This window comes from Atractosteus spatula, chromosome 1 (assembly GCF_055471065.1).
Source record: "Atractosteus spatula isolate fAtrSpa1 chromosome 1, fAtrSpa1.hap1, whole genome shotgun sequence".
NCBI lineage: Eukaryota > Metazoa > Chordata > Actinopteri > Semionotiformes > Lepisosteidae > Atractosteus > Atractosteus spatula.
Window position 1 is genome coordinate 8,892,334 of NC_142706.1, and position 23,857 is coordinate 8,916,190.

General features: G+C 33.9%; 1 protein-coding gene across 1 annotated transcript in view; it reads right to left on the reverse strand.

Moving 5' to 3' along the window:
• LOC148840564 (multiple PDZ domain protein) overlaps nt 1–22,902 on the reverse strand; it is a 62,049-nt gene extending 39,147 nt beyond the window's left edge. Inside the window, exons 1-17 of the mRNA XM_088915251.1 lie at nt 22,834–22,902; nt 19,757–19,837; nt 17,590–17,756; nt 13,980–14,198; nt 12,746–12,885; nt 12,149–12,362; nt 11,696–11,824; nt 11,356–11,547; nt 9,996–10,110; nt 9,321–9,409; nt 7,250–7,445; nt 6,783–6,875; nt 4,792–4,871; nt 3,934–4,080; nt 2,913–3,086; nt 2,295–2,468; nt 1,766–1,975 (exon numbers count right to left, since the gene is read on the reverse strand). Of these exons, the coding sequence (XP_088771377.1) occupies nt 1,766–1,975; nt 2,295–2,468; nt 2,913–3,086; nt 3,934–4,080; nt 4,792–4,871; nt 6,783–6,875; nt 7,250–7,445; nt 9,321–9,409; nt 9,996–10,110; nt 11,356–11,547; nt 11,696–11,824; nt 12,149–12,362; nt 12,746–12,885; nt 13,980–14,198; nt 17,590–17,756; nt 19,757–19,772 (2,355 nt within the window). The 5' untranslated portion in view covers nt 19,773–19,837; nt 22,834–22,902. The remainder of the gene's footprint in view (nt 1–1,765; nt 1,976–2,294; nt 2,469–2,912; nt 3,087–3,933; nt 4,081–4,791; nt 4,872–6,782; nt 6,876–7,249; nt 7,446–9,320; nt 9,410–9,995; nt 10,111–11,355; nt 11,548–11,695; nt 11,825–12,148; nt 12,363–12,745; nt 12,886–13,979; nt 14,199–17,589; nt 17,757–19,756; nt 19,838–22,833) is intronic.
• Between the last annotated feature and the right edge of the window lie 955 nt (nt 22,903–23,857).

A 23,857-nucleotide genomic window follows, 5' to 3' on the forward strand; every position in this document is an offset into this window, starting at 1 on the left:
AGCAAGTAACAATAAAAACAGCTTTAGAATACCTTTGTACCAATTATCAGTAGTTAAATTTTATGTACTCTTTTATATTACTTAGCAAAAATATTTTAGGATTTTTGGGGGGGATGAATATAATGGTTAAAGAAAAAAGTAGAATGCATTTAACATGCACTTAACCTAACAAACTGCAAAGGTATTGTACAGTAAATATGATCCCTGTCGAAACATGAGATGTTTTATACTGGGTGCACAGGTTGTGATTTGCACAATAATTTACATAAAACACTTGTGGCTTCAATGAAAATTTTAAAACATTGTAAATCTGTCCCACTCATGCATGTGAATTAACAAAATCAGATCCTAAAATGGGCAGCATTCAGGTTTGCTAATGTAATGTACTGTATCTACTTTATTAATGTAGGTGAGAAAAGTGAAAACAGTTCTTTACCTGGATTTTAAATGTAAAAACAAATACTGGTAAAATGCAGTCTATTGTACAACTTCTCAGTGAATCTAATTTTAAAAATTATTTCTGATAATTTGAAATACATAATTTTATTTTAAATCCTAATTATACCTTTATATATTGAGTCAATATAATGTTGAAAGCCTAAGAGAGATGTCCACAACTACAACAATCCTAAAAAGACGCTGCATCTCGTGTTTGTGTTCAGTTCGGTTACATAAGCTACACAGAAAACTGAGCTAATTATTTACTCAAATAAACTTATTTAATCCTTTTCTGAAACCTTAAGCTGATGAACATTTAGGACAGAACCTACTAATATACTGTGGCTCACAAGCACCACTGCCTAACAAAACACCTGTACAACTTATTTAATTCTTGCTATTACGTATAATTTCTATGGAACATTTCAGAGGAAGACTTTTCAAACTATCTAAATTCTGCCCTAATCTTCTGTTTTAAATTTGCAAAGGTCATGGTAAAAAGAACAGAGATGTACATTCTGCTATCAGTTGCAAGAGTAAATAAAAAAAATAAAGCTCACATCAAAAAAAATTGATCCTATTTATGTCAATTTGGTGTTTTACTAAGCAAGGATGCAGATGTAAATGTTATTTAGTTCACAGAATTTTGTAATAAAAAGTTCAAAAATGCATTATAACAAAGGCAATACAGCCACACTTCTTCATGATCCTCATCATGATTCTCCGTGAATATAAAGTGGTTCCCATCATGATGGGATGACCACAAATACAACTAGAATCTATTCTGCTTGTCTTGTGAGGGTCATGGTTTATTTTATAGAAGTACTATTACACTTGAATCCAAGTTCAGTAATGAGCTTTTAAAACACTATAGGGCTACTGTAATTATCCAAGTTTCCATTTATAGATCTTTTAAGCCCACTTCAGCTCTGATCTCATTACGACCTGATTTACAGTCATCCCTTCACAACTTTAAGTTAGAATATCAAATTATTTATAAAACTGGCTCATGTTTTCAGTTTCAGATTAAAAAAGAGAAAAAATCTAAAAACTGAACCAATTCCCATTTACTGCTCCCCTTTATTTAGAATTAAAAAATCCATTTGCTGGTAATTCACTACTGTGCAATTAACTTTATTTAAAAAGTAAAAAGTAAAATAAAATGAAGTGCAATGCAAGATAGTTACACAATTGCCTACTGATTAAAAATTCAAGTGAGATGTAACAGGATGCAGTTCTATCAGGTACTTAGCTGTATGACACAACACACATTCAAACACATGCACATGTTATGATGTTCCTCGAAAGACAACATTAAGGACCTTACAGGTAAAGGCTTGGCCACTCCAATTCGGACCTTTCCCACTGGTGCACCCTTCAGTGCCTGCACTGCATCCTCCAGGCTCGCATTCTCCAAGTTCGTATCGTTAACGAACATGAGCCGATCTCCAGGGAGTAGGCGCCCATCTACTTCTGCCACCCCATCAGGAACCAGGGAGCGGATCACTATCACCGTTTTTTCTGGGTCAACAGGGTCCTGTTTCAGGTGCAAGTTACAGCATTTTATAAGTAATTAGCTGATTAACGCACTCCGCTGGATGAGAACTAAATGAACATCTGTGTTAGTCCCTCTCTAAAATGGGAAAAAACACATAATTAAGCAAATCACAAGCAGAATAATTCCATTTCTGAAACCGCTCACTTTCCGTACATATTTTAGGAAATCTTTTCTTTTCAGGATGGTTATAATTGTTAAAGAAAAAATGCAAAACAATAGAATCCTAATAGAACCCAATAGAATCTCCCAACTTCTATGTTCTCTTACTGTACATGGTATATGACTAATATTGTCTTACCTGATAGTCTAAAATGCTGAAGCCAAGCCCCATGTCTCCTTTCTCTAGCTCAATGTCTTGTATTTCTGTTTCCCACATGGCTAAAGATGAGCCTAGAGTCTCCTCAGTGACATTCTCTTTTACAATATCATCCGTCTCCGAGGAACCAACACTATCACCAAGATCTACATGTACCTTGAAAAAGAGATATAAAACATTACTATTAAGTCACAAATTTAAAAATGTCCTACTCATATATAATATTTTAATTTCCATTGCATATGAACAAGTACAGATACACTGTACTTTTGGTACAGTGATACATTTTTAGCCTCCTTCCCCTGGGATGTTTTCAGGTCATTATGGTATTATTGTCTCAATAAAAACAAATCTTAAAACTGATGCTGTTGATGTTGATGCAGCAATTAAAAGCTCTTCAGAAAACAGCTCATCATAGTATAGTTTGTATAACAGAATATAGACTGCATGCCTAATAATATAATAATAATAATCATATAATTGATAGTGTATAGATCTGTTCACCTAAAAATGAGAAAATATTTGAAAACGTTAAAAACATACCAGCGGATATGCTGTAGAGGTAAGGATTTGAGAGCCAAAGATCACAGATTGACGTACCTTCTGTTCTGGTTCATCAAAATGTTCTTGGAGGCCATTTTTTCCTCCTATATCACTGTCACTGTCCAACAGCAAAGCTGGACGACAACACACCAATGTCACAAATACAGGCAGCTCCTTGAGAATGCTTATGACTTCCTTATGGTTTTCACCAATTAACGATATTCCATTTACCTAAAACATAATTTTGTAATAAAAAAATTAAAAATGTAATATAAACACTGAAGACAGAGGAATATAGCAAAATCCTAAAATTATGTAAAGATACTGTGATTTTGATTTACAGGATTATATGGTATAATGAATATGAAAGTAGTTATTTAACCTATACACAGCTGGTTTTATATCTGGGTACACATTGGCGTTCACACCCAAACATTGAATGACCATCTTAGCGTCTCTCAAATCAATTACAAAAGCAAACAACAGAATCTTCAAATACTTCATCATTGTTAACAGCTTTCACATTATCCTGAGATGCCACAAGTTTATAATATTAGAAACATGTTGCGAGCAGGGTCAAGTTTGCTCCCTAGAAACAAATAGGGCTTCTTAATCATCAGAATGGGTTTCAGTAAATTGAAATCAATAACAAAACTATACTGTGGTCATCTACAGTTATCAAGTATGTGGAAAAAGACCTTATTTTACTTGGTTCTTTCTTAGGACATCTTTCACAACATGGACACACTCTATCACAGCCACTTCCAGCTGGGAGGGACTAACAGCATATATCCAGCTTTCCAATTTTAGTTGTATCCAGTCTACATACAGTAACAATAATTATGTAGCCTGAATATTATGTACAAAATGTATTTGTACAGTGCTTTTCACCAACATAGAACCCTAAGAGATGTCGCTACAGAGCTTACGGTATGTTACCTGTGAAGGCAAGATAATGACAACTGTTAACATGTCTGTTCCCACGTGGAATTTAGGCATGTGTAGTGTTGGAAGATATGAGGAAAATCACTTGCGCAACGGTTGTATTTTGTTTACAGAGTTTCAGTACGATTGTTACCTCAAGGAGTTCATCCCCACTGAACAATCTTCCACTGCGTCCAACTGGCCCCTCTGGCAGAACTGAGCGGATATAATGGTGCCCTGAGGATGCTTCCAAACTGATGCCTAGGCCACTGCTTTCACTAAACTTTTCAACTTGAGCAACCTAAACATAGGGACAAAAACATTTTTAATTATGAGAGCTGACTTTTGGATACATATTATTTCCCTTACAATTCACAGGTATTGAGGAATATATAAACTCTAGGAAAAGGACTTTGTTTACACTGTATACTATACATGATGTCTATGTGAAATTAACCTATTCATATATTTAAAGGCTACAACATCAGAAATCACCTTGAGAAAAACTGTTAAAGCAACATCAAGAGAAATATTTAAATTTTGCTTACAGTATATTAGGATCCCTTAAACCTTACAGATCATAAATACTCAAGATATTTTCATAATGAAAATCAAACATATTTTATGTTAATCCTTAAAGCAGAAAATATAAAACTATTTTTAAGTAACATATCCTGGAGAGCTTCTAAAATGGAGAACTGTGTTTAAGTCTTTTACAGATAACACATTAAGAAACTGGAAGTGTCTGATAAGACATTTTCCAACACTGTGAATTGGGACAACCTGATTAACATAGTTCACGGTCAGTAATGTCAGAATATGTATCAGGCTACTGCTACCAAACATCTAAGGATCAAATAAGTAATCAGCCAAGTCAGCACTTTGAAACTTAAAATATACAGTCAAAATGATGCACAATTAAGGTCATTCTACCATATGCAGAACAGAAATTATGCTAATTGTACATAATAATAACTTTAATGGAACAAATATTTACTTATATTTTGCTTACCACAACTTCATTGCTGGGACCAAGTAAAGACTGCCACTTTTTCTTGAGCTCTTCCTCCTCTATGGCAGTCAGCAGTGTTTCTTAAAATATTAAAAACTAAATCTCAACAAAACATAGTCTACATTATGGATTTCTAAATTTGAATTACTTACTCAATCTTTAATTAAACTAATAATTTGCATCATAAAATTCATCTGACTGCAGACAAGCAAGTATCCCAAGATGGGACTGAACCCAGTTCCATGACAATATGAAGCAGCAGTGCTAACCACTATCCCACACAAAAAACGAGCAATTAAGAAGATATTTCTGTAATATAAAAGTAAAAATTTCAACCATGTTAGAACTAAAAATGAATCACAAAAGGTCTATTTACTAATATACAGTATGAGTTCACTTATGCAAGTCAGAACTCAAAAGGAGGATAACTAGTAGATGCTGGGGTTTGGAAGGATAGACTCTTTCGAAGACTTCCACTATAATGCACTAAAGTGCCATTCTTCAGTCCTGGCTCTGAAGAACTGTTGTGGTCTCTGGTTTTCATTCCATCAGAACTATTAAGCTTTTTAACTGGATTATCTGATTAGTCTTCCACTGTGAAACTGTTAAAAATGAAAAATTTTCTTTAAAATTCATAAATGTCATTAAACTTCATGTATAAGATTTCGGTAAGTAAATGTTGGATTGGAAATTAAAAATTAGAATGAACCATGTATTTATAACAAGCACTTAAGGACTCATTTAAGCTAAACAGATTTAATGACAGGTGTCTGGAATTTAAGTAATGCAGAACTAAAACTGCTTATTACTGCAGTGTTTCACACAGCATAGTTCCCATTTATATCTGTACATCATTAACTGATAACTGGAGAGGAATGTTTTCACTGGTTCAAGGAGAAGATTCATTAAACAAGCTAAGGACAGATAAACCAGAATTCTGTCTGTTACTTTTCTCGGCAACAATAAAGTTATTACTTAATACCAAGGATCAAATGTATGAAATTGATCAAACTTTGCAATGACAAATAGAGAACACAAGTTCCCAAGGAACAGGTGTGAAAAAAACTTCCAATAAAGCAACAGGATACGATTAAGGTCCGATTATTTAATAAAATACCTTTATTTTAGCATCTGGGGTAGCATCGTCATAAAACAAAATTTTGGAATTATTAATGGATACAAACTAGAACTTCTGAATCCTGGTCCTGAATCCCTGTGAGCCTGGTGCTGGGGTTTGGTATCCCAGTCATGAAGAGCCAAGTCCTACAGATTTTGTAAGTAGTCTTACATAGCAAATGAGCAGGAATTAAAAATTGAAAACCAAATGATACAGTGGCTTTCAGGGACAGAATTACAAACCCCTGGCTGGCCTTGAGTCTGTATTTCACTCCAGCTGAACTATCAGTTATGTAATTGAGCCTTTAATTGAACTACAAAGTTTCTGAATTGAAATATTGTTCAATGTCTACAGCTGTAAAAATATGTTGCATAATTTATACTACATATTTTCAGTTTAACATTGCATTATGTACAATTTTTAACAATGTAAGAAAAAGAAAACTAATCAATTAAAATTGGTTAAAATCAAAATGTTACTTCCAAACTATTCAGATAAACAGCTGTGAGCTAGACTGGAATGAAAACTATCAGACACTGGAGTTGTGAGTTACAGAACTAGGAAGTTCTTATAAAAACCTTTTAATATAGAATTAAAATAGAATTCCGAGTGATTTTGTAATATAAAAAAGGTAACTAATATCATATGTTATCATTATTATGATTAATATTCTAAAATATAAGACTTCTTTATAGAAAGTAGGAAGTCTAACTTTTATTGAACAAAAGAGCATCTTAATAAAAATCTTCATAAATAAATACTAGAAAATGGATAGAACTTGAATGAACTGTATTCAAAATACTCTATCAAAGAATGCACTTGTTATTTCTTCTTTTGAGTATCTGTGTATATACAGTAATGTGAGATTCCTCACCCTCTTTTGATTGTATCTGTTCATCCTCTGTAGGAGTTATACTTGAACTTCCACAAATTGATGGGTACGGTTTTTGTTTTCTATCACTATCCTCTGAAAAACAAACATATATTGTTTCACACAAAATATAACAAAATATTTCTAAAACCATGTGTATTTTCATTATGTGTAGCACACCATCAAAAAACCGTTGTTTAGTGTAAAATTTTACCCTTGTTGCTTTATCCATGGGTACACGTTTTAAGGTTTATCCCAGTTAGTAGGTTTATGGAATCAATTCCAAATAATGGGCAGAAGATTAAATTCTAAAAAATATATAATCATAATTATGGTGAAATAAAGCACGTACTGATACTTCAGCACAACCTCCATCATAGAACTTTAAAATACAGCTAATTTTACTCTGGACATTTTCACTTTTAATGTAAGCTTTATGATTTGTCCTGTATATTGTATGGGGAAAATACCTATTGTAGTATCTGAATCCATTCTGTCAACAGCGAGCTCCTTCACAACTTTGGGCAGAGGTTTGTGTTCTGAAATCAGTGGCTCCTCGGGTCTGAACCCTCTCCTCATGAGCTTCAGATGCACTGTCTGCCCTGTGTGTCTCAAAACCTCCACTGCTTGCTGATTAGTGAAGCCTTGTATGTTTGTCCCATCCACCTACAAAAGCAATACAATCACTGCTGAAAGCATCTTTTAAGCAAAACCTCATTCTCAGAACACGTAATAAAAAACTGACAACAAATATCTTGCTCTTTTATCTGACAATGTACATCAATATTTAGAAATGAGCTTTCCCGATATTAAACATAACATTTAAATTGACCTGTTTACTACATGAAGCAAGATCATAATCTTCCTTGCAGTACTGTACAACATTAAGTGTATATAAAATAAATGTTTCTAAAGATCAGTATTTAAAAAATATGAATATATGTAAAAATATAATAAAAAATACCTAAATTCAAATATATTTTATTTAGCTTCTTTATGCTACTAATAGTATTTGTTCACAGGAAATTGCTGCTTCTAGTGCAGTTTCTATCTTGTGGATGTGTATAACAGGAATGTTTTCTTACAAAACAGAATGATCATATACATGAAAATTTAAAACTATGCTAAAATTTAACTATGAGCTGTAACATTCTAATGCTTTTTTAAGCTTTACTATTGATGTCATATATTTGTATTGTAATTAGGAAGTATTTACTGGTACTTATTTTAGAAAGAAGAATAAGCTTAAAAATAAGAATCTGTACTTTGGACATTGAGGTTTCAATGGCTGTATGTAGCAGGCTTTCAGTGGTGTCTTAATTTACGATCTGACCATACAAGCTACATTACCATGGTGATTGTTAACTACCCTTTCATATATTAAAACTGTCATAGAAAAGCCTGTTTTACAAAACAACATTTCAGTGAAGGATTTCCAACATTCACAATCTCTGAATTGTATACAGAACTGAAACTGATACTGATACTGGGTCTACAGTATAGAATATTAACAAAGTGAGCATTAAAACAACAAGCATTTCCCAACAACAGTCATTTTTCTAAGTTTGTTGTTGAGTAGCACCTTTCTTTTTCTCTTAATCACAATATTGATTTAATTTGTTATTACTTCCTGAAAAGCACCATCACTGTTACTTACATAATAATGAGAACTGAGACTTTTTCAAGCAATACTAATGTTCATATATATACCACTCTGTATTTATCAAGCAGTATGCAGTATTTTACGCTTTGAAGACATATATGTTAAATATATATATAAAAGGAAATACAGCGAATGAAAGTAAAAAATATTAAGATAAAATTCAAGATTGTGCAAACACTTTACAGGTGATGTTTAATGTACACAAGTGCTGAGTATTTCATGCAGGAACCAAAAGCAAAACTACAGATAAAAGTGGGAAATTCTGAATTTGAAGAGCAACCTAATGAAAAAGACTTAAGTATTTAAGCTAACATGTAATTGACATCACCGAGACAATGTGTGGAAGCGATAAAAAAGCAAGCAAAATGTTGGGATATACAGTAAAAATTATACAATTTAAATTAAAATTATACAATTCTCAAGACATTAAGAACATTTTCTACTTGGACTGTCTATGTTTTGTCCCATTTAAAATATAGTGTAACATTTTGGTTAAAAAAGATTGCTTCTAGCTAGTAAGTGTAGAGAAGAGCAATGAGATACCTTTCTAGTCTCAAAGGAATGATCTACACTGACAGATTGAAAGAACTGAACTTTTCCGGTTTCGAACAGAGAAGATTCAGGTATGGGAAATCTTCAAAGTTACTGACAAACAGACATCATGAGAGTCAGTGAAAACTAGACCAGATGACATTAGCTAAAACAATGTTTAAATTAGTATGGAACAAGCTACCCTGCTATGCTGTTGAAGCTGAGATCCTCCCTTAGATGGCATAAATGGGCTAAATGGCCTCATTTTTGTAACCATTCTTATGTTCCATAATAAGGAGGAAATATTGTACATACTGGGAAAAAGCACTTTCTCTAGATACACTTACAGCTATTATCTGATCACCAATATGGATCCGGCCATCTTGCTCTACAGCACTGCCTTTTGTTATACTTTTCACAAAGATGCCAGAGGGTTCTACAATGACAAAAGACACACTGTAAGGCACAATTTAGGGAAATGGTGAAACATTGGAACATATGAATTCTTGCTGATACAAAACACAATCACAGACAACATTTAGGCCTTTGAATGAAATAATGAATTTTCATTATTTAACTTAGTTAAATAATATGAATGCATTTAATGAAAATAATATTTCTCAAGGAACTTTTTTAAGGTTTGCTGAAATCTGTTATTCATTCTGGGCAAACAGTAGTAAAGATTCAGGTTAATTCAACTGAGATCAGAGATGGACTTCTGTTCAGAAATCCATATTTACAGACTGTGACAAGAAAATGAATTCATAAGAAACATCAGTGGATTTTAACTAGCTTTTTTATTAAGTGAAATATTTTTAGTGACAGGCAATAGTGTGTGTGGAATTATGCATTTGTTTATGAAAAAATTACAAACAAATTAATGTTTATATAAATATTTATATAAATATATATATAAAACATAAAAGGCACATTCCACATTTATGGTTTAACAACCACAGTTTGACCATAATATCTGCTACACAGAAAATCTAACAGATTGTAAATGAAAAAAACATGCTTACCAGAGGTTTTGTCTCCTACATAACCAGCAATAGTTATTCCCAGACCCTGTGCATTTTTGGTTAGCTCCACATCAAATGCATCAATATCATCCTCTTCATAATCTGTCAATTCACACTAAAATAATAACAAAAAATGTTTGGCAATTGAGTTTGAGCGTTCTCGTCGAATTAGAAACAAAAGTGGAATGCAGAGGTGGGTCCTGTGGCTAATGTCTGTAAAATTCACATCACGCATGGCAGGCATTCCTCACCTATATATCACAGTGACATAGTAAACTAAATGAAATCATGTACAGTAGTTATCTGCAAGTATATCAAGTATGTTACTTTTTTTTTACATTTTGTATTTCAGTTCATGATTTGTATGTTTATATTTTAATCCATAATAACGTATGTAAGAATAATGTATATTATTTACTTGATAAAAAAAATGTATGTATATAAATAAAATTATTTTACTATTAAATTGTGTTCCATGATTCTCATTTATTTTCAAAGGAAAATAAACAATTTTGAGGAATGGTCCACACAAATAATTTATTTTTGGTCTACAGTTGTTTTCAGTCCCAAAGTCTACAACATCTAGGATTCTCAGGTTATTGTTGTTCAAAAATTAAGTTTCTACTTTGTATTGGCAATATGTTAAATAATAATGGCACTGTAAGTGGGCACAAACTTACCTTATGCCAACACAAAATTTACTGCAAGAGAGTTTAGTATTGAAATAATGTTTAATTCCATATTCAGTGGGAATCTCGGTAAAAGAAAACTGGCAATTCCTTTAATAGTATAGATTTATAGTTGCCATATTGTATATGCCAGTGTAAGACTATAAAATAGGATATAGACTCAAATAATATAAGTTTTTCAGTATTTCTAGTAAAAGCTGGTGAGAGGGTAGCCATAAGTACAGTATATTATACATTTACAATGGTAAGTATGGTAAGTTTCAGGCTCTAACACATCTAGGGTTTTTTATGGGTTAATAATGTGTGCTCTTGTAGCGATGAGGAAATGGTGATAAATTCAGATTTGATGACAAAAACAAAAGTGTGTAACTCCACCACCAGATTAAACCTTTTTTGTAATATATTTCTGGAAAATAGTGATGTCCACCCAAACCAGTTGCTATCACTATTGTATAATAAATAGGAAAATCTGAATCAAACACCAAAATTGAAAAAAACATGTTTCCTAACAATTCTTGTAAACCAGGAAAATCCTCCACAATTGTTATCGTAAGCTTAAGACCTTAACGTTCCAAAAGGCATTACCATTTCCTATGCTATGCTCCTATGCTATATTTTTACCACATTTCCCTATAGCATATTACCATATATTCAGTGACCTTTAAGCTTACCTGCAGCTCCACCACTGGAGGCAGAGCTGGAGCAGGAGGAGCTGAAGAATCCTCTATCGCTCCTCTTGTGATAACAAGTTTCACTCTATTACCACACTGCCTGAGCACCTGGGCTACCTGCTCACTGCCCATTCCATGCAGGTCAGTGTCACCAATCTTCAGAATGTGGTCTCCGCTACGAAGACGTCCATCCTAATTGAGGCAAAAACAAAGCTTCACATTCTACCAAATTGCAGAGATAGAATGTTGTTTATTTTATAATCGGTCTCACTTGCAATTCCTTATTATACAAGGAAAGTACCAAATCTGACAACAGCTTCTATAAAAATAATTGCTGTACCTGATCAGCTACTCCTCCTTGCAGGATAGTTTTCACAATTACACCAGTGCTTTTTCCTCCCACAATGCCAAATCCCAAACCCGTGCCATCATTCACCAGCTCAATTGTTTCCATATGCTGCCAGTGTGTCTTCAGGTTTTGATAGGAGAGTAATAAGAGATTAAAAACAATACAAGGTAAATGCAGAACACATGACATTATTGTAACAATCATTATTTATCATTTCAGAATCATAAGTAATAATCTCAATTATGAAGAACCTCTTCTTTAAAGAAAGGACAAAAGAAACAGGTTTCTACATAATTCTACATTAAAGAAATTATCCTATTCCACTTCTAATTTTAAACTACTGATAACAACATTTGTAGACAAACCAAAATAATACGTATCCTTCAAAAAACTAGTGCAATACAAAAGAACAAATGTGAGAATATGTATTCAGTGAGTTCTTACCGCGCTGGAATGAGCAGAGAGTGTGCTGGCTGCAGAGGGAGTCCTGGAGACCACTGGGCTAGCCAGCTGTGGGATAGGACCTCTAGCTACAATGAGATTAACCTTCTCTGAGGCTTTCTGGAGGATACCGATAGCCTGTTGATGAGTGATAGTTTGGTCCAGTGGTTGCCCATTGATGGATAAAATCTGATCTCCTTCTTTTAGTTTTCCATCACTGCAAAATGGAGGAAGTTTAATAAATGAAATATTGTTTCTCTTGTTGTAAACATATTTGTTAAATGTTATATCTAGGGCTGAAAACGTGCACTCTTCAAAGTCTGATGGTAAATAACTAATGTGATTAATGTGACGCTAGCTAATTTTGTGTTAATTTATGGCACATACATGACATGTATAAAGAATGAATAACATGTATTTCATATTCCCTTTATTTTGTGAACCACTGTACTTTGTGTTTGTATGGGAAAAATATTTTTCAGTTAAATTTATTTTTTATGCATGAAAGAAAGGGAAATGGAATATGAAACATAACAACAAAAAATGGTTGTAAGGTAAATTTAAAAAAGCATGATCACATTTTCAGCCATGCTTACTTACCAGTGTGTCACACTGCCTGGCTGGATTTCCTGTACAAATATTCCCAGTTCTCCTCTGTTTTCGCTCTTTAAACCAACTACACTGAAGCCCAGCCCTCCGGAGATTGGCTTAACCAGCTCAATATGCATTACATACCGGCCCTGTTGAAAGTACAGCAAAGTACTTGGTATGATGGTTTATTAATATTATAAAGTCATTGCTATTGTCTTTTTAAAACAAATGTTCTTTTCGTCAAAGCAGAAGAAAAAAACAAAACAGAACATATACATATCAAGACATAAAACATAGGAACTTATATGATACAAAAAAAGGCAAAAACTATCTTCATCAGAATGATTCAGCAAATGAATGCAGACAAGTGTGTTTTAAGTGTATCTCAGTCTTCACCTATACTCATACCACTGACTTTTCAGCTGCAGTTATGTCACCAGTTAAAAATGATCTGAGCCCTACCTTTGAGAAGGAGCAGTCGGGAGCAAAGTGACAGAAGTCACACCATTCACATCAAAGATAAGTTTTGTAACACACTGTATTTGCTAAATCACACGTCAAGAGAAAATTCCCCAAACAAGCATTCAACACATCAAAACACGTTCCTGTTCTCTAACCTATATCCAGAAGAAAGTCATGTTGAAAAGAGATTCACTAGACCCTGGTGGTGACTGCTTAAATAATAAATCACAGGAAGCAAAATAACCAACAGCAGTGCCAACTACCTCAATGTCTAAGTCACTTGCTGTGGTGCACATTTTAAAAACATTATGTTAACAAACATTGGCTGAAAACTCTCAAACTGAGCCGCCAGTCCATGCTGACCCCTGCCACAGCAGTACACCTATTCCACACCAACCCTGCTAGATTTTTGGAATACCACTTACACATAGAAATATTACTAGAGGAGTAAATTGAAGATTCTGAACACTAACTGGCTTACGTTTTCCTCAACTCTGAGTGCCATTAACGTGATAGACCTGAATCAAATCATGGCTTTACCAGTCGTGTAATAATAAAAATAGTCTCAAGGTCAATATCAGTAAAGCTGATGTGTGGTGAGCGTTCTGGCGCACTACAGTATGGCTGCCGTCGCATCATCAAGGTGAATGCTGCACATTGGTGATGGTGCAGGGGAGCCCCCATTACCTGTAAAGCGCTTTGAGTGGAGTGTCCAGAAAAAGCACTCTATAAGTATAAGCAATTATAATTATTATTAATTATAAAGGCTTCAGTCACTTACCTGAGCCATTGAACGAATTAAGTGCTCAAACTCGTCCACTGAAGGCTTGCCATTTATCTGTGGGGTAATTGAAAGCGCTGGGGTGTCTCTCTGTATACCATGATTGCCATTCTGTTGTGCTAACACATACGAGTCACTCAAGGGAAGTGAGCAAAGCCCCGGCTTAATGGTTTGAGGCAGTTCAGTATTCGGAGATAGCGATGCAGGACCTGCATCCACCTTAAGCCCACAACAAAAAGAAGAATACAAATTCCAACACAGAAAAAAAAAACCTCCTGAAGAATTTAAAAAACATTCATGCCATGGAGCATTCATGGCATAGTGAAGAGTACTGGCGAGAGCTCTAGTCTCATGATCATAGGGTTGTAGGTTGAAATAATGGATACTGTTATAATATCCATGAACAATATACTCTCCCACAAATAATATAAAATTCACAGAATACACATTTTCTACAAAATTTCAGATTCTTCTTTCTTTTTAGTAAACAAGGCCAGTTCATGAAAACAATGAAAGGCTTGATGGTTTATCTTAAACTGTTGATGAATATGCTATTAAGAATGGTTCTCGTTTTCTATGTAATAAAACCATTTTAATACTCACAAACCATATTCTACAGCTATAACATTTTATAAAGGAAAGAAAATGAATAGATAAATTTGTGTTAAAATACACTTTTAATTGTTGAATGTTTCTGTAAACATATTTTTTATGTACGGGGCCTAGGTGAAAAAGGCATTAATTGGAAACATCTATACTGTACATGTATAAAAATGCAACTTTAGATGTAAGAACTGTAAATAGAATAAGTATAATTTATTTTTAAAGCTTGTCTTGCAAATCTCTCTCACTTACAAGACATACTACACTATATAATAGTGTACTTAAAAAGAAAACTATCCCATATCAAAAATAGTTACATGTAATTTAGTTATTTCACTATTTTTGAATCTGTGGAATTTTATTAGTTTGACTTCTGGGTTTTGGGGATAATGTTTTTTAATAATTATGGAAAATCATATTGCTCCTGTAGCTTGCTTTAAGTCTTTTATGAAGGTGGATTCTGCCCAATATGTGACAAGAGAAATGTAAGGCTTACATGCCTGTCGTACATGTGGGTTTTATTGGTCAGCCAGGATAAGCGGATTAAAGGCCCAGTTTCATTCTTGTTCATTTAAGGAATTGTTTCTGCCCCACTTCACAAAGTACAGCTTCCCTGCCATAGCTCTGAGACGGATGTTGCCATGGTGATATTTAGAAGGAGTTTGGCCAACTGGCCCATGTAAACAGCCTAACTCCTAGTCTCTGAACAGGAAATAAAGCACAAATTGAATCTTTCTTCTAAATTGGTTCTGCTTTAAAAAAAACAACCAATGAGTCCCATTATATTTCTAGTTACATAGTAGCTGGGACTGGAATTTTAATTATATTTTTTTTTCTTACAATTAAAGCTCCCACCCCTTGAATCTAGGCAACGTTAAAAAAGAATGACTCTGCAGAGCTGGAGAGCTGGTAGAACTTTGGCAGGATTAACTAAAATGATATGTTACTGTTCTATTTCTTGGCTAAAATACATATATACATAAACATATATTAAGTTTCTATAAACCTTTATAAAATGGACTTTGATTATTGTTAAATATAATGGTATGGTTTGGTTATACTATAGGTATACCATAAATTGTATAAATGGTAAAAACTATTTAAATGCAAATATAAACATTGGATTGTTGAGGTTGCAGATTTCTAAACTATACAGAGTTCACTTCACATGACCAAATGAATTCCTCTTTCTCAAATGTCCTTTATCAGCACCTCCTACAACATTTCTGGCATAGTTTCACCTCGGGACACAAACATTCATGGAAAGTACTGAACATCTTGCAGCATGTCTGATTTGACAGAACTACTTCACCACCCTGGAAATGTTAAATGGCAATAAGTAACTACAGACTATGAAAGATTTTTGTTTAACTGAATCTATTCACTATGTAATCTACTTATAACTAATGTGATTAATTCTTACTAGGACATCATCCATATTAAGTACATCTATCAAGATTAAACCCAATCTAATTGAAGCTAAAATAACCGTTAGTACTTAAAAGGCAACAAAGTAAAATAATAAGTCTCACAAGTGTAAACTTTTGATGTGATAAATTAAAACATTATTTATATTTTCAGATGCCTCATGTATTTACATATTTTGAAATGTGTATCATTTCATGTACTCATGTTATGGATTTTAAATATTCTGTTGGATCATGAAAAATAATTCTATATAGTTTAACATAGTAAAATAGACCTTCCTCTCACTTCAAATGTAGCCACAAAACAATGAAAACATTGCCACACCCGTGGGAAGAAGACAGCATTTTTTCCAATTCTGCTAAAATTACTGTCAGGATCTTGACTCAGTTCAAAGAGTTGTATAAGCTGATGAACTATTTCGTTGCCTAAGCGTTAAAAATGACCAAACTATTCCTTTTCTGACACCTTTCTACTGTTAATCTTTTACATGTCCTTTCCCCTGCTGTGATGCCCATGATGGGCTCTGAGCTCCCTGTTTCAGACACAACTTCATTACCAAAAAACACCAGGACACTTGTGGGATAGTTAAGTACCAGACCACACTGCTGAAGCAGACAGGAATCTTAAAACGTTAAAGACCTTCCTAGGGCTACCTAACCCCCTTGGCTTGTGGCTATTACACCTGCAAACTTTAGCTGATGTAGCACTGTGTCCCAGACAGAGAGAAGGTGTCAATTTTAGTTGCCCCTATCACTCTGGATTTTGCCTTCAATCGTAGTGCCTTATTGTTGTCTTTGGTGATAGAAAATATTATTAGCCAACCGAAGGCCTCACCTTAGCCAACATTTCCCACCATCCTTTCCATGCAGCAGCACTGCTATACTTTCCCATTGATTGGTGGCTACTCTTTAAAATGAAAGGAAACATTAAGGTACCCAATGTTACCACACTTTCCTGAAAGAGAAGAGAGGCCACCAAGCTCCTTGGGCCACTTAGCAGTCCCTGTGCAGTGTTCGTAAATGCAAGCGGAAGCCCTGGAGGTTTATCAGTCATATACCCCCTCAGATGGAGATAGGGCATCATACTCCTGAGTGGCCTATCTGCAGCACTGGTAGAAATGCTCAGTCCTCAGGGAAACCCCACTGGTTGGTGGCTACTCTTCTCCTTCAGGAAACATGGGTTGTAGGCAAACTAATGTTACTATTACCAGGAAATACATGTCCATAGTGTTGTTAAAGTACTTTGTTTATATGCAGATGTTATATTTCTGTATAGGATATTTATAAAGATATATATATTATATTATAGAATATGTATATTTATATTACTGAATATAATCATTACTATAAAGTACTCCAGCCAGACTATGGTATTACTGTATATGAACAATGTATGTGTTTTGCCTAATAACAGACAGTGATATCAGAAGGGAAAACAAAAATATTATTTATATTATTCTTGCAATATATTCACTGCTACATCATTTACCTGCATAATCCTCCTTTTTGTAGAAAACGTGAATTGCATATCTCATATTAAAAATAGTAAAGTACATACTACATATGTTAGACAAGCCTACCTGTTCTTTTAGCTGTTGGACAGAGGTCTGTAGCGTAAGAATTTGTTGAAACAGAGGGCTCTGAAGTACAGTTTTCAACATGTTTAGCTTTTCCTCCGTCAGTACATCACCACGTTCCTTTAGCTTTGCCTGAAGACGCTCCACTGCTTGCAAGGCACGCTGGGTATCTACATTTGGAAGTACATTAAAAGCACTGTTACGCTGCGTTTAATTAAGCCAATATCCTGGAGTAGACAGTCAAGAGGTGTAAGCGAATACGATAAGTAACATTTCTAGTGTATTTTGTCATATACAACTGATACATACATATTAATACAACAACCACTCAGTATTGAAAATTTACTTATTTGATGTTCTTATCCAAATCAACTGACATTTACACCCATTTGTGTTAACAGAACAATGTGTATAATAAAATTGAAGTCTTATAAAATTTACTAAGTCATACTGAGTAAAATACTTGGCTTAACAGTCAATAGTCAATCCTTGGTTTACAAACTTAATTCATATACTAAAAATCTGTATGGCGAAAATCTGTAAAATTTAAAACATAACTGTCATATGATCCCATGACACTGGTATAACTGATACAACCCCTAGAGCACCCCTGATACTATTAAGTAGAAGAAGACACCAGATATCAAGCGTAATAGATATTAAGCATTTTTTTTACTCAAAATAATTTTTTTAGTATATAAACAAACCTAAAAAAACTTGTACAATGCACTGAAATGTCAGTGAAATCATATTAACTAATTAGGGTGGTATTTCACAAAGCACGATTACTGGGTTAGTCAGATAATTTTAGAAAATGTGCTGACAAAAGTCTGCCGCCAAATTCATAGAAACACAAATGTCTTTTGATTGCTGACCCTTATCCAAATGCTTAATTATTTCAATTTTCTAGACCATGGTTATTGCTTTTAGTGTTTTCTTTGCTTTCTTAGCACCACCCTGAAATTTATCCACAGGTTTTGAACCTATTATGGAAATTGATTGCACAGATAATGCTCGATATAATAAAAAATAATAAGAAAGCATGCATGCATTGCAACATAACATAAACAAGTCTAAACTGTCTGACAAAATCCTAAAATGCTGAGAACATCTTCCAAGAATCATAGCCTCCATATGTATTCTTGCCTACAAAGACATTTCATTCATTTTAGCGAAAATGTTGTTCATATTGTGAAAAATAAAAATATACACTTATACCATAGTATGAGAACGTTCGGTATACGAATTCACTAATCTGAAAAAAAATTTGCACCTTGTAATTCGTTAGAAGAACACCATTTTGCTAATCTAAACTTTGAAGTTCAAAAGTGACCGAACCTTCTGCGAACACCTGAATTCAGCACCACCAAACAGCTGCTTGTTTCTGAGCGGGTGCACGACATTGTGGTGTGGTTAAGAACAGCAGTGCTTTGTTTATGATCACAGAGAAAGCTTGTGCTCTTGTTTGCACAATTTTGTGTGTTTGTTTTGTAGTTGCTGTTCATTATAGGGTCTTAAGGAAGAGAAAAAGATTATTTAGTGTAATAGTTCAGGTGGGTAGCTGCTCACACCTGAAGAAGGCTCCACTGCCGAAACGTTGTGTTTTCTTTCTTCTTTTTTTCAGCATGGAATAAACCTATTACTTGTTCCTATTTAGTGTAATAGTCAACAACAGTATGCACATCGTTCTAGCCAATCACTTGGATAGAGATCTATTACGAAAGAATGAAAAACGTAAATATGATATCATTAATTATTTTACAACTATAGTGGGTTTATTTGAATAGAATTGCATTGTTCACTAAGCTTGCTATAATGGTCTGTACAGTATTATATGTTTAGGGTGGTTTTTGAGCGAACTTGTCTTCGTTCAGAACTGGGCAGATTTTTTCCCATAAAAATAATGGAAATTTTATTTTCAATTTACGATCTCCTGCCTTCCGAACACATTTTCAGGAACAAATTAGGTTTGGGTACCAGGGTATGAGTGTATGTTAAATGGTTTTGTTGTAGTGAAAAATTGCAAACCAGGGATTCATAAACAGGGGGTGACTAGCAGAGCTCCCCATTGGATATAAACCCACAACTTAAACAAAAACAAATCAAAAACAAATTTACAGTCTTGTTCAAACTGTGTAGTATTTGTTTGATAAATTATGTCTGTACTTACCTATTGTTTCAATCATTTTTTTATTCCAAAAGAAATGTCAAACCAGTTCTTAATCAATAATGTTGATTTTGTTCTTCAAACCTGTAAAATGGACAGCAGAATGATTTTCCACCTTAAAATAATATTCATAAAAAATATGTAATTAGTAAGCAAAATAATGGTTTGAAATATACCCTCAAATAAAATGTAAATGTATTTGCTCTACTATGAACATCTTGCTAACTAAGGAACATGAAAACAATTTTGTAGTGGTGTAGTTTTCAAATTTTCAATTTAGAAATGTTTGATTGATAATTTGTATTGTGTGCTTATTCATGAAGCCACAATTAAATAAACTTTCTGTATGGGAGGACAGTTATGCTGTTGCTTATGCTGCTGTTATGTCTGTAATTTGGATTTTCAAGCACATTACAACTCAAACATACATAATACTTGGTACGTTCTTAACATTTCATAGTTGCTCCTATCAGAAATAAACATTGCTATTAAGATAAAAATGGTCATTTCTGGGTCACAGACAGCATTAGATATCTGCACCAGTCTGATCATCTCTCGGATCCACTAGTGGATTTCATCCAAAGGTAAAGCTGCTTAAAAACAATGTACTGTAGTGGTACACTGGGGGAGCAACAAACTAGATAAACAAGTATAATGTGCCAAAGCTTTAACACTAAGAATTAAAAGCACAAATGTAGATGTGTATAGTGCTACAAAGCATGCTACTTAGCAGATTTTCAAAGAGGAGCCCTAAATTTAATTATACATTTTACCACACAGAATCTTAATAATATTTACTTTCATAATCATGACATTAAACTCTACCCTAAATAAAGTTATTCATATGTTTGATAAATTTCCAAGCCAAAATACAGGCATTTAGTGCAATTTCCAAATTAATGGATACATTCTGTTTAAACGTGTATAAAATGTGAACAATACAGTATCTCCATGAACAGACATGTAATATTGATTTTACTTTCATAGAATGTAAAAATCGTAGTGATTCTGGTACAAACCATAGCATAGTTTAAAACTAAGCCATCACAAATACTAAAATCACTAATGCATGTGTGAAAATACTGGTAATTGCACTATATATAACGCTACTAAACAAAGACGTTGGAGCCTTTGCTGTCACTTAATACTCTTACAGCAGGATTAGCATCTGTAAATTGCCTTAAATTGAACTAGATAAAGTGACCTTGGCATACAGTATGGCTTTAGAAAACGTCTCTAGTGTGCTTTTTTAACTGCTGTAAAGTCAATCAAAAATTAAATGTTTTTTTAAATAATTTTAAAGTACTTATCTACAAGGAATTAACCTCTTTGTAAACTCAAATACATTTCAGCACTTTACACATTTATTTAAAACCTTAATCTTCAAGTATTTAGTGAGTATTCCACAATGTCATGATGTGTAAACAACCTCTACAGATCGAACCAGTAATATAATTTTAAAAAAGACTTCTTAAGGTCTGTTCTTTTTAGTCATAAATACAGTATAAGTGAATATCAGTGGCACCACACTAAATTCATACATTTGATGATTTTCTACTTTCTTCTTACTTTCCATCATGAAGAAATAATTATATATAAAATAGATACCTTCAAATGAATGTGGAACTTATTTTTTATTATTATTCTGAATATTATTACTGTCTTAAAAACATAATTCAACATTGTAAAAAGTTCATTTTATCCAAAATAGAAATGCATGCCTCTAAAATTAAAAGACAAATAATCTGATCTATTAAGCATACTCAGAAAAGGCGTATATACTGTATTTTCGCACATAATAATCGGAGCCTTTTTTTCATTAAAAAAATCGACTAGCTGTAGGTCTTCTTCCACAGACTGCAATAAAAAAACGTTCATTCTTCTCACAGAAGCTCTAAGGAAACCGTTGTCATTTTTAGGAGTCATTCTAAGACATGCTGTAAAACATGCAACACAAACATATTATTTACAGAATTCGAATCTCACTATATCCAGATTCTTGCCCAACAAAATTGTATAGTTAGTTCCATTTTCAAATATTTCATATTTAAAATGTTTCCAGAATTTAACGTTTAAACATATTTTTCAAGAAGTAAATCGTTCAATTTTCTGGACTGAGTGAGCGATTCAAGGTCTAAACTTGAGAAAGTCTTTTTGTGTTTCTTGTTATTTGTACGCAACCTGTGGAAGTCGTTTATTTTGTCTCTGTGGAAATAGAGTTGGATGAATGAAGTTCAGACCAGTTACAAATGTGCTTTGATCGTCTTTTACGATATAAAATGTAGTTCTGAACCATGTCTGTTATAACTTTCCTTAAAACGCCTTGGGACTTGGATAATTACATGAGTTTAAAAAAAAAAAACTCTGCGTCAGGACAACATAGGTTTCTTAAATAATTACAGCTTGTGACTGATGTAACCATCAGACTAAAGCTACTGCGTACAGTTAAGCCTCCGAAAACTTGTAGTTATTTCAGACAGTAAATCGACAGCGGTTCGGTCTGCATCAGCATTCACGGAGCAAGAAGATAAGGACTGTGATGCAATTAAGATTGTGCCCCTGTACACAGAGTAAAGCGAAACAAACTTATCATTACAATGTCTTTGTTTGTTTGTTATTCTCCTTCATGTGCCCAACCGACCCTTCCAGCAGGATACTGTATCATTGTGTGTCTCTGGAGCGGAATGCAATTTGCTTTTCTCAGCACCCACCTCCCCTTCCCCCTCCCACTCCTGGCTGAAGCAACAGGGCTTCCAACGCAGTTCATTCACATAGGATGAAATCCACATTTTTAATAACAAATGGCTCTTTCATGTACGAAACGTCTGGATAATACCCGCAGTACTACAGTAAACTTCAATGCATGTTTTAAAACAAAAAATAATCAGAGCGGTCCCAGAACAATGCCCCAGAATAAACATCGTCAGTGCCCGTCTAATTCCACATTGGTGCCAACAAATCCAGTTTTACAAAGGAAAAACAGTACAGCGTCGAAAATCGACTTTCACTTTTGTAGTTTCTTCACACACAAACAATTAAATTAAACTGCTGGTTTAAAAATAAAGAAAAAGAACACTTACACGAACGCGGACTGGTCTGCTGTGCCTCGGTAATGCTAGACGTTTCCTATCCTAGTGTGTTGTCCTGAGTCTTCCTCCTGTAGCTAACGGCGCATAGAGCGGCTTAGGGATGGGGTGTAGTGTAACTCGATCCTCCACAGACATTTTCAGCAATAGCGGCACCGAGAGTTGAAACAAGCTACAGCTCTAACAGGCCACTGTATCCCCGACTAGAATTAAGAAGGTCAGAGGCATTGCTTGCGTGAAACCATGACAACAGAGTTGGGAGATAATTCAAGAGATTGTTCAGAAAAGCCCAATCAACCTCTTTTAACCTATACAAACGTGCACAATACCCAGGATTACACAGATACTACAGGTCGAAAGTGTGAAAGCAGAACTGCGGTGCAGAAAAACATAGTTTGAGGGCAATGTTATTCGTTATTTTTTTCCACCTAACCCCATGGTTTCTATGCATCAATGTGCGGATAACTCGTACAAAAATATACTACATTGATATGGAAGTTGATTCATATTTTTAATAAAGCGGGACTACACATGATGAAAAGAATAACTTTAGCAACAATATACATCAAATATTATTTTGACGTTTATAAGGGCATAATTAACTTTCAAATTCTGGAACTAAAATGGAGAGCATCTAAGGTAATCTTACGAACACTGCAGATCTACATTCAGCACAATACATTATTTTAAGAAATTATAAATGAGATCCAGGTGCAAGTATTAATGAAATATAACATACCACTCAAACGATCTGTTCTGTTTCACCCTTATAAAATGACAGAACTAACAAATGAAGCATTTTCTTGGCAGTACTCTTGAAGCTGACAAATTAAATGATCTAATGAACCTGAACTTCACTGGATTTTTCCTTTCAGTTAATTTTTTAATTAAGTCTACCACCCTGATTAAAGGTGGATATCAAAGCTGCAATAGTAATAGTAATAGTTTTTCGGAAAACATAACAAATAAGGCTTTGTATTACTGTACAGTACATGCTTTTGGTATTTGAGTAAAGGAA